At 36.9% G+C, this 12,282-nt stretch overlaps 1 protein-coding gene across 2 annotated transcripts; it reads right to left on the bottom strand.

Annotated features, from left to right (window-relative positions):
• Positions 1–14: 14 nt before the first annotated feature.
• Positions 15–11,880, bottom strand: aftphb (aftiphilin b). Of its 2 annotated transcripts, XM_051867234.1 has the most exons (10): positions 11,669–11,880; positions 5,971–7,434; positions 5,664–5,815; positions 5,235–5,355; positions 4,952–5,008; positions 4,428–4,526; positions 3,649–3,679; positions 1,877–1,972; positions 1,291–1,414; positions 15–1,129 (listed from the first exon to the last, which is right to left on the bottom strand). In XM_051867234.1, the coding sequence occupies exons 2-10, from the start codon at positions 7,390–7,392 to the stop codon at positions 997–999; spliced, it is 2,235 nt and encodes a 744-aa protein (XP_051723194.1). In that variant the 5' UTR covers positions 7,393–7,434; positions 11,669–11,880; the 3' UTR covers positions 15–996. The 2 variants fall into 2 exon arrangements, with proteins under 2 accessions (XP_051723194.1, XP_051723193.1); XM_051867233.1 differs by lacking the exon at positions 1,877–1,972.
• Positions 11,881–12,282: the final 402 nt, after the last annotated feature.

Genomic DNA, 12,282 nt, shown 5'->3' with positions numbered 1-12,282 from the left:
CATCTAAAAAGAACTCATTTATCTGCCTTTTTTATTGTTAAACTTCAAAATACAAATTTACAACAGAAGACAAAGACACAAATTCCTTTACACAGTCTTTTCCACAGGAACAGTACAAACAATTTCCATCTTTTCTTTAAGACATTAGCACTGCTGTCATATTCATATTATATCAGATTGTGCAAAAGATTCACCTTTAAAATAATACAGTGACAAGACATTAATAGGACAAAAAAGCAGACACACAGAAATACGCAGTTCCCTTATTGAAGTTATAAAAATTAAATGATAATATAATCTTTTGTGTGCTTGTCAGTTGTGGGAAAATAAAATAAAACAACTAAAGGCAGTAAAAATGAAAGGATGGTTAGAAGATACATGTACTATACGGAATGAAGTGTACAAGAGCATAAAATGGTTACAAATCAGCTAAAGGAAGCACTGAACTGAGTGACAATTAAAACAATACAAAGAAATAAAAAGAAAAGCACATTAACATATATATATATATTGCAACCAGGGGTTGGAGCTAAACTCAGGACTGAAGTTGCCCATCACTGATTAACAGGCTCTGGTTTCAAGTAGTAAAATGTGCAATTCTGCATTTCACCTCACTGAGTGAAAAGTACTCACATTTTCACAAACAGCACTCAAAAATAAAATCATAAACTCATATATCAGACATAAAAGGTAAATTTGCTGTTCTATATACTGTGTATAAAAGACAAGGTGGGTGTCTTTTCTGCTGAAAAAATCAGCAGGAACATTTTCACACATCATGGTGATTCAGTCCAATTAAAAACCTATAATAACAGCACAAGTGAAGAAATAGGGAGCTTTAAAAGTTTACATTTTTATATTAAATGTGATTTTTTTTCTGGAAGAAACATGACTTGATCTGTTTTTTTTTTTTGTAGCAGTCTTTAAACTAAATGAATGATGATGCCATAATGACTTTGAAGTCTTTGAAAGGCGATTGGCTGATACCATGTTTGGTTATATAAGATTGGCTGCTGGAGTTAGAATGGAGGGGAACATTAGAACCCTGGCCTGCATGAAGGATAGGTCAGGGAGAATAGAGATGACCTTTGCTGCTTCTTCGCTTATATTTTCATCTTTTTCTGGCCTCCTGTTAAACAAACACAAAAAGAGCATTTTCTCAGAGACTACAGCAGAGTCACACCCAATTTTAACCTTTCTAAACCTCTAGCTGTAAAGTAGCCATGTAGTTGCGCTCAACATGTTAAGGCATGCTAAAGGTATGTGTATTCATGCATGCATATGTCTAACCTGGCTGTTGTTCTGGTCGTCTCCATAGACTCCATGAGTTTTGTAAATGCATCTGCAATGCTGCGACCAGTGGTGTTGTTCTCAATTTTAGCTGTAGTCAGTTCATATATCTCTGGATCAACACCTAAATAAACAGGAAAAAATATTTAAAAAAACAAATAAAGGAGACACAAACATGCAGACACACACACATGCTTAAAATGCTTAAAACTTACAGTTCATCATACTGACAGTAACAACAATGAAAATACATAAACAGGATCTCAGAAAAAGTAGAAAAACTATAAAATAAAGGTCATGCAAGACTATAACTTTCTTAGTAAGAATTTCCCAGACACATAGAAGCAAATCACTATCAATTGTGCGTTAGATTAAAGGCAGAAAAACAGAGATACTCACACTGGCAGATACTGTAAGCAAGTCCAGAGAGAGGAAATCAGGGACAGAACACTAGAGTACGAACAAATGCTAAAGATGCCAAGCTTCCCTAAAAATTGATTTTGAAATCGCAGACACAAGGGAAAAGGGAGGAAAGATTTCACAGCAAGCCAGGTACTCCAGCGTGATTAACCCTTTCTGTTCTGACCTGGTAGTGGTGTGTCAGTTTCACTATCTGAGCTACATTCATCCACAGGCCCAAAATAGTCCAAATTTAGCCCTGAGATTCCACCATCTTGTGGTTCTCATGAGAGCCGCAGCAATGACAGCAAGACATGCAGGGTTAGTGTGTTGTTAGTAGTTCAGGATATTCACCATATATCAACAGAAGTATATACACTATTGGTCAAAAGTTTGGGGTCAGTATGAATTTTTTTTTTTTTTGAACAGTACAGTGTACATGTATAACAGCATGTACAAGCAAGGAAAAGGCAGATGAACACCAGGGAACTTAGGAGCGACAAAGCAGGAAAAGATAAGACAGGAGATGAAAGCAAGAGATAAACAGAATAGAAAACTATAGTCATACTGTAGTTTAATATATTTATTGACAGATTTAATAATGATTTGTTGCAACATAACTGGAAAAAAATTACCATCCAAAAAAAGAGCTCAATTTTGGTTAAAGGATTTTTCTTCATACAATTTAAGTTTGACATTTGTGGCATAATGCTGATTATCACTGAAAACGATTGACTTATCCCTCAATATAAAAAAACAAAACAAAATATCAAGGCAGCTGCAATAGAAGGACATCTTAAAATACACTGTTTAAAAATATATATGTATAGCCACAAGAAAAATGTAAACACAATTTTGCTTTTTTCAACAAAAATGAAATAAGAAGTTGAAAATATTTTCAACTGTAACTGTCAACATTATGCCGCAAATTCTATGGATTGAACTTGTATTGAACCCAGAACATTCCCTTAAGATTGGGCTAAAGTTTTTATATCACAGTTTGCAAGTTAAGTTGGTCAAGAAAGTGCATTAATGAATATTTCACTGCCAGTCACTGGGTTTTGAGACAGTAAGGAAAGAAGGAAAGACTGATTAATATAGACTGAATCACAGAAATCCCCACCTAATTAAACCTTCACAATTTTAACAGCATCTCAGTGGGTTGTAGCATCTGTATGTAAATCTTTGAAAATGAGGTGGTATTTCCTCTTTAATTTCAGCCAAGGCGTGCTATACAATGGCTTGAAGTAAGCACCAGCAGTAAGGTCAGCTATTCCAAAAAGGATCTCTTTTTTAGTCAAACCTGAGACAGCAGCTGGTGCACAGGGACTAAATTGGTTGAGAACGTATTTAATATTGGGTATAGTTCTCTTTATCTCAAGTCTTGCATATAATGGCAAGGTAATAAACAACTGCATATGAAGCTGCATACTAATAATCTGAGGTAGTACACTTCAGCCTACTCATATTCAGTGTATATGAGTTTGGACAACATAGTGACATGGGCCTGGACTTCAGACGCAGAACAAGAGAGGAGAGAGGCAAGTTATAAACACAAATGAATATATAAAAAGGGAAACTGAGATGAACTGATTTGTATCTTTGCTGACTGAATAGTGTTTCACTTTTGAGCAGAAGAAGAAAGACAAAAAAAAAAAGTTTCTGTTCTTTGGATCATAAGTAGAATTTGGACGGTTACGTCTCAAATTGTTCTGCTAATGCTAGTTTAGTGTTAAATTAACACTTATAAAACAAGCATACAGGAGAGAAACTTTCCTAAGGGTGTGTAAATTGTGAAGGGAACAGGAAGTTTGAAAAATGGAGAGAAAAGTGTCGTGAGAGAGAAGAGAAGTGCTCAGACAGGGATGATAAGCAGCATTCAGGAGTAAGATTTCTGCCGTGAATGACGAGTGGCTTTTTCTTGAACTCTAGAGAAGGAGGACCGGCGAAAAGACGTACCGTCAATACTAAGGGCCAAAGAGGGCGCCACCTGCAGTACAACAAATGTAGTTTAGCAAGCATACAAAGTATTTTCAATCAACTTTTAAGATTGACAGAATGACAAAAAAAATGACAAAAAAAAAAATCAAAAGACATACACTACCGTTCAAAAGTTTGGGATCGAAGATTTTTAATGTTTTTAAAAGAAGTTTCATCTGCTTACCAAGGATGCATTTACTTAATTAAAAGTGCAGTAAAAACAGTAATATTTTGAAATATTATTACAATTTAAAATAACTGTTTTCTATTTGAATTTATTTTACAAAGTAATTTATTCCTGTGATGGTAAAGCTGAATTTTCAGCATCATTACTCCAGTCTTCAGTGTCACATGATCCTTCAGAAATCATTCTAATATGCTGATTTGCTGCTCAAGAAACATTTCTTATTATTATCAACATTGAAAACAGTTGTGTACTTTTTTTTTGTTTCCAGGATTGAAAGACTGGAGTAATGATGTGAAAATTCAGCTTTGCCAACACAAGAACAAATTACATTTTAAAATATTTTCAAATAGAAAACAGTTATTTTAAACTGTAATAATATTTCACAATATTACTGTTTTACTGTATTTTTAATTAAATAAATGCAGCCTTGGTGAGCAGACAAAACTTCTTTTAAAAACATTAAAAATCTTACCGATCCCAAACTTTTGAAAGGTAGTTTCTATATATATATATATATATGAGAGAGAGAGAGAGAGAGAGAACTAATATCTATGTGCATGTCACTTCTCACCTGAGTGCATAGAGTATTTCCACTCTCCACAGGAGTAGAAGGGAAAAGTGCAGGGGAGGCTGGAGATTTTTGAGACTCTTTGGTGGGTTCCAGCATTCCCTGAGAAGAAGGAACAGATGTTTGATGAAAACAAAAATCACAAAAAGAAAAAAGACGATTATATACACTACCATTTTCATAAAAATGCATTAAATTGATCAAAAGTGGCAGTAGACATTTATAATGTTACAAATTATTTAAAAATGCTGTTCATTTGAACTTTCTATTCATAAAACAATCCTGAAAAAAACTGTATCAGTTTTCATAAAAACATTAAGCAGCACACCTGTTTTCAATATTGATAATAATGAGAAATGTTTCATGAGCACCAAATCAGCAGTAATTTCTCATGAGCAATGATGCTGAAAATTCAGCTTTGCCATCAGAGGAATAAATTACATTTTAAAATATGTTAATATAGATAACAGTAAGTAAACTATAATATTATTTCACGATATGTTTTTGGGGTTTAGGACTTCACTCACCAGTCCGGCAGCAAACATAGGCACGATCACTGGCTGCTGCTTGTCTCCAGTGAACAACTATTAGAAGAATAAGAAAAAATAGACAGAAAAAAGCAATCAAAAAGTCAAAAAAAAAAAAAAAGAAAGGAATAGTAAAAAAAAGTTAGCACTAATTAGTCACCATTAAATCCTATGACTGTGTTTATCAGTGTTTACTGACTAGAAATATACTTCACATGAGAGTGAAACCAGCTGTAATCAACAACACTGCATGTCTATGAGGTATGTACTTTCAACAACTCACAATATTCCTGATTCCTAGGCAATCCAAAAGAATTCTGTTGCTATGGGAACCTGCCCACTTGAACTTAAGGCCATGAGTGCCGAGGATGTCCTGAAGGTGGCACCACAAGGCCAATGAATTCCTGCAGAAAGAAAAATTAACCAAGACCTTCATTCCCTGAGTTCTTTCTCTAAAACTAGTCAAACCGAACACACAGGATATATTTAAACATTAGTCATGGAGCTCCTATTAATGGAAGCCGCCTCAGGGTAAAATAAGAAATATTTCATGTGAAATATGAAGTCAAAATTACAACAAATAGTCATAATTGTGAGATTTTTTTCTGCGGTAAGAATAGGTTTTCATACTAGCGAGCCCAAATATGCGACTATATTCTGGAAATAAGTACAAATAAATCTTATAAGCTTGTAGTCAAGATGAAGCTCTTACTCTTGTGCCAAAGAGCTGCTCGGATCCCTTTGCTCCTGAGGATCCTGTGCCTGCAGGAATTTGTGGAGGGGCAGGACCTCAGTGACCTCAGAATGGATGTTTGAAGGGAAGGCAGTTCTGAAGAGATGCTGTAATTTGCAGCTGAACTCAACCTGTAAGAGATGAAAACTAAGGGTGCAGTTCGTCTAAACTTTTTACACACATTTTATGGTTTGATTTCAATTAGATTCAAATCTGTTAGTTGAACTACAATTAATTTTAACAAAAATAAACTGCATGAATTGTGATTAATGTCAAAATGACTCACAGTGCTACTCTGGAGGTCACCACTAGAGGGCGCTGTTGAAGTCTCAACATCTTGTTCTTCTTTACCCAGGTAAGTACTCTGTTCCTCACCAAATGCAGCCCATGAATCCTGTTCCTCTTCCGTGCCTTCATGCGGTCCAAATGCAGTCCAGTTGTCTTGCCCTCCCACCGCCACTCCTCCAAATGGAGCTGAACTAAAGTCGGCAAAACTGTCACTGGGAGGCAACTCAGAACAAAAACCTCCTTCATCGTCCGCTGCTTTCTCAGCCAGCTCATCTTCCTCAGCCAGCTCATCTTCCTCCTTGAAGTCCTTCAGGGTGTCTGTGTCACCAAACTCATCATCCGTGGAGCACCTGGACATTGCCGTGACAAATTCAGGAAATCCTTCCTGGGTTAAAGATTCAGTCCGGCTGAAGTCTGCAATACCCTGAGCTGCATCTCTGAAATCGCCAAAATCCTCATCGGCCATGGGGTCTGCAGATAACTCAGTGTCCTCATCTTCTTCCACCGCTGTGTTTGCGAATGATCCTTGAATTTCCTTTATGTCTCCACTCAGCTGTGTGTCAGAGATTAGATCCACATCCATGGAGGGAGCCATCTCTGCTTCAGCAATGTCAACAGAGTCTGCAGACCCATCCAGACAACCTGTGTCACCACAAACAACAAAGTTCTCCCTTTGTTTATGTTCCCCTTCAGGTTCTTGTGTATCTCTACAACTAAATGACTGGGAGTCACCACATGGCTCTAGTCTCACTTCTGTCTCTCCAGGTTTGGATGCTTCTTTAGGTTCAGATGCTTCTTTATGGGATGAGTGATTGTTTGAGTCTGTCAGATTGTCGGTTTGGTTAATTAACTGGTTTCTATCTAACACATCAGCTATGTTGACGTCCAGTCCAGAGTGTACTTCAGTGTCAGTGCTTTGCAAGCATGTAGGAAGAGCTCTGTCCAGCTCTGAATTTATACAAGACTCACTGTAGCCATTAATGAGGATTTGTCCATCACCTGTGCTGCTGATTCGGACATCAGGAAGTATTGAGGGAGACTTCTGATCATGTTCAGCAGAGAACACCTTCTGATCGAAGAACGTCACGCCATTTGTGACAATCTCAGGTAATTCCTTCTCTGTTTTCTCGACACTGCTTATTGATTCTCCTACCATTTTTCTCTCGTTAGCCCATCCACTTTTCTCCGATACAGCAACATTCTGTATGGATTTGATGTATAGGTCAGGTGGCGACTCCTCCAGCGCGTTTGACTGGCTGAATGCTGTGGGCGTGTCGATGTCTGAGAAGCTGAAACTGGACGACACTCCTCCGCCATCAAAACCCCCGAACTCACCAAACTCATCCTCCTCTTCTTCCTCCCCAGCCTCATCCAGTGGAGGGGGAGAGGAAGAGTACAGACGGATGACATCGGGCTCCATGGTCCTCTTGTGCCACCTGAGGCCACATGCACACACACACCCCTAGAGAAAAAAGAGAGACGAGACAAAAAGACAATTAGAGAAAACTTGACAATGTTTTATTACTATTATTGGCCAAGAACAAAATTCACATTCAGCAAAAAATTATGAAATAACTCTGACTGACCCCACTTTAGCCAAAATAATCACCTCTTTTGATTAGCATTATTAGAAGTGTATTGTTAGATATTATTATTAGACATTTTACAGACATCTGCACCATTAAAAATAATACAACAGCGAAATGAACTACAACCAGTGATTTATTTCTAATATTTTTGATTTTGAAATTTCATTTATATTTCAATTTAAAGAAAAACATATAAATTTCAAATAATTTGAACTGTATCAGCTCTCTTTGTTTAGCCAACACATTTATCTCCCTCATCTGAATTTACTACATATTTAATACTTTAACAGTCACTACTTGGTAGTAGGTCTAGTAGTATATTTTATGACCGAACACTAAAAGCAGGAATAATACAAAAGTAAAATACATGTGACAATCTTCAGGCTAAAGTAGTCAGCATTGCTAGATCATAGATCAGCAGCCCATTCATTATTTACCAGCACTTTACATGTAACCTTTTTTCATGGGCTAAATCTAGGGCACAGTTTGAAGAAAGCTGCAGAGAGTAACACTTCTTAGCTTGTCCACAAGCAGTGACATTCAATTATTGACTAGTTCTCAAACCTCAAAGGATCGGATAGGTCTCACATGATGGTTACAGTAACAACAACTACTAATATTTAACTGTTTGTCTACAGACTCATTACCCTGGTGGAGAGTACAACGGTGGAGCAATAAGGAAAATCAATGAGTGATCATATGCAAATTCACTTTTCACTAGTTTCAATAGGTTCATGTTTCTCAATTATAGAAGTTTCTGACAGCATACAATCTGGAGGACAGCTTGTTTTTATCATTATTGCAACAGTTTGGGGAGGACAACATACAGTTGGCAACTGTATGATGTCTAATGTTTTAAAATATATTTATATTTTAGAAGTCATGTGAACCATTCCAGCCTTTACTGATGCACTAAACATTAAGGTCTGTTTTCAGTGGAATTACTGTAATAAAATAATAATTACAAATAACTTAAAGTGGACCTATTATGCAAAATTCACTTTTATACAGTGTCCGAACACAGATGTGTGTCCACAGTGTGTGCAAACAACCAGCCTATAATGGTAAAAATCCACCCACTCCTTTTTTTATAATCCCCATATATCATAAAGTCTCTCCAAATGTGCAGTTCCAGATTAAGAGTAGGGGGAAGCACCGCCCATGACTGGTGACGATCTGTCCTATTAGCATAGATAGCACCCAAAGTGAGCTACAGCAGCCATTTCTGTTTACTCGCTGTAGAAGCTGGAAATATACAATGTCTGGGCCAAAAACATTTCAAATGTTCTGTTATTGGATGTACCAACGAACATAAGAGTCTCTGTGGCATCTGAGCTTCTGAGGACACCGTGGTTGAATTTCATTTATGAAGGAAATGTGCCAAAGAATGTCAGTAAAGTGTTATATATTTGTGCAAATATTTTTACGCCGAACTGCTTTACAAACGAGGGTCAGTTCAACGCTGGACATGATGGTACATGCTAGTCGATGAGTTGAATGAATCAACTTAACTCCACAACAACTACATAAATTTATCCACATCCAGTTGCATTCTAAAAGTTGGAACTTCTTCCTGAGTCTCTCCATTTTAGTGTCCGACTCCGGTTCGAACATGTAAGGCTGAACACAGCTACTCACAATTTGTGACATTTTGGTTATGTGAGATTCTCCAGTTTTGTTGTTGTTGAGTATCTGAAGTGCAACCTGTTAAAGCTCCGCCCTTTTCTAGAAAGGGGACTGGGAGCAGCAGCTCATTTGCATTTAAAGGGGCACACACAAAAACGGTGTGTTTTTGCTCACACCCCAAATAGGGGCAAATTTGACAAGCTATAATAAATGATCTGTAGGGTATTTTAAGCTGAAACTTCACAGACACATTTTGGGGACACCAGATACTTATATTACATCTTGTGAAAAGGGGCATAATAGGTCCCCTTTAGTCTTGCGTAGTCAGACCTTCAGACTGATGGCAGAAGGTCTGGACTCTATCGCAGCTTTCATTGGCTAAGGACCGCCCAAGAGGACATTTGACTGACATGTAAAGCAACCAATCAGAGTTCGTTTTGTTCCACGTCATGTTTAGAGGCGTGAAAATGAAAGTCGATGTCCCTACAATAACAGACTGGTGTGCATCTATAAATTATGCTAAAAAATGTTCTTAAAAATCTTTGAATGACTGAAAAATTCTGGTAATTCATTGGTCAAAAAATGTGTTGGGACCCTGTAATAGGTTGAAACTCTGATACTGTGAATGATCTTTTTTAAACATCCTTATTTTTAGCATAAACATTTAATGTTTCTGTTCCAAACAAACATAGACTGAATGATCTCTGGTATGACCATCTCAGCAGTCTTTCCAGTGTGATCATGGGGGTAAAAAAAATACCCCCAAACTGGTTTTGTGGATTGTACTGGACGTGACTTTCCTAGAAATTTTCCATTCAAAAAACTTTTTTAATTGTGGATTAGGCTAAATCTGGATTCTTAATGATTTTATAGGCAGTAGATGCATGGAGTTTTGTCCCTCAGTGTTTGTTCTCCAGCTCTGAGTCCGTGCTGTTTGTCTGCAAGCACAAAGGAAGTGGATTGGGTTTCCTCATCAGTTTACACTCCCTTAAAAGAGGACATATCAGCGTTTACACAGTGTGCATGTGTATGTGAGCTTATCTGTTTGCCCGAGGCAAACTAAATACTCCAGTATGTGGGCTAGTAGGCAAAATATTTCAAATTATATTGGCCCAAATTCACATCACAGTACTTTTGTGTTTGTGTAACTGACTTGTATAGGAAAATTTTCAGACTGTGATTTTCCAGAAACCAAGAACTTCTGTGCAGTTTACATTTAGGTAAGAGTGCGCTTTAGACTACAAATTTTTATACCCCCTTTAAACACACACAAAAGCCACAGTATGCTACAGTTTAAAGGTTTGGGGTCAGTAAGATTTTTTTTTATTTTTTTTTTGTAAAGAAATTAATACTTTCATTCTACAAGGAGGATCACAAAATAGATCACAAGTGATGGTAAAGACATTTAGTTTTCTTGCGTTAATGTTATATGTGAGTGTGTAGTATTCTCATTAAAGAAGTGTTCATTAAAGGTTCTTTGTATTGTTCTGCGTCACATATACCTCTTTATTGTATTTGCTACACGCTCGCTAACCATGACAGTATATAGGTTACTGTGTGACCTAATTTAGTTTTTTCTAAATTTTTCAAACATGTCCCTAACCTTACCCATATCCCACCTTGATTGCAGCAAATGTGTTTTGTTATACAACTTGAACACAATTAGTGCCATGTACTTAAATACATGTTTTGACGGACGTACATAGTAGTTAAAAACATTTTATATAGAGTAGAACATGTGGTGAAGGCAAATACTTAAATGACTGTTTATAAATATACTGCCAATGACAAGCCTCCTAGGTAATGCTACAGAGCAGACAACTGACATAACACAAACATCTAGATACCACGATAATGAAAATCAGGTGGTTTTCGCCCTGCTGCTTCATATAGACAGCGAGATAAACAGGCAGATATTGCATAAGGATTTAAAAATTGCATAGATTATATATTGAATAAGTTTTTTCTTCTTTGGAACACAAATGGAGCTGTTTGTAATCGTATTACAATAAAAAAGAAGCAATGAAAGTAAAAGATGACAGCCTGAGAGTCTTTCTACTTGCTTTCATTACATCTTTTCTGCATACAATGACAGTGAATGGTGACTGCGACTAACATTCTGCCTAGCATATTTTGTCCCGTGTTAAGAAAAAAAAAAAAAAGTCATACAGGTTTGAAACAACATGAAGGTGAGAAAAATATGACAGTTTTCAATTTTAGAGGAAATATTCCTTTAACTTGCACCTCGACTAGAGGAAGTATTTTCCACAAGCTGTCACGTCTGTTTTGGCATTGTGACACGAGACGGCTGTCATCAGCCGGTGTTGTTTCTAATCCACTTAACGCCTCAGAACAACATATCTAAGGATAATGCTGTAACACTAATGTTAAAGTTGGTACTGCCATAGACAATGCCACAAAATTGGTCATTAGACGCTACTGACACGTTTGACAACAGCGAATGCCACACATTATTCTTACCTTCACCTATCCGCTATGGATCATCATCACGGACTCTCAACCTGTTCAGCGAGAGGACAAGTATCGTCTCGTCTTGTCTAGGTAAAGTTAAACCGGTTCTCACTGCCAGTTTCTGCGATCATCCGGAGTTCCGTGTCCAACAATATGCAACCGGAGCCCCGGGGACCTTTATTATCACTCTGCCAGATCACAAACAGTGATCTACCGCCCACTGTCGGTGCGGAGCAGAGACACGACACGAGACAACAATGAATGAATATAGATAGATGGAATAAAAAAATCTTTCATATGATAAAATACAGATTTGTAGCTGTAGCCTAAATCATAGCTGGAGTCAAAACACATTCCGCACATTCCACGATTACGGTGTACTTTTGTGTCCCATAACTTAAAAAAAAGCCTTTAAAAGTAGGCTAATTCCATGTTTTTGTGAGACATATTAGATGTTTATATATATATACATATTATTAGAAATTAACTTACTATAGCTAGTTTAAAATGCATGTCTGTATCCCCCTCCCCCTTAAAATAATACTTTCCCTGTCAAAAATGCTAAAAAACAAACAAAAACAAAAATCATTTTCAGTGTTTTCTTCATTTTGTGTACAATCTAT

Source organism: Ctenopharyngodon idella, chromosome 17 (assembly GCF_019924925.1).
Source record: "Ctenopharyngodon idella isolate HZGC_01 chromosome 17, HZGC01, whole genome shotgun sequence".
Taxonomy (NCBI): domain Eukaryota; kingdom Metazoa; phylum Chordata; class Actinopteri; order Cypriniformes; family Xenocyprididae; genus Ctenopharyngodon; species Ctenopharyngodon idella.
Note: the sequence above shows the minus strand (reverse complement) of the source record. Positions and strands in the feature narration are given on the sequence as shown.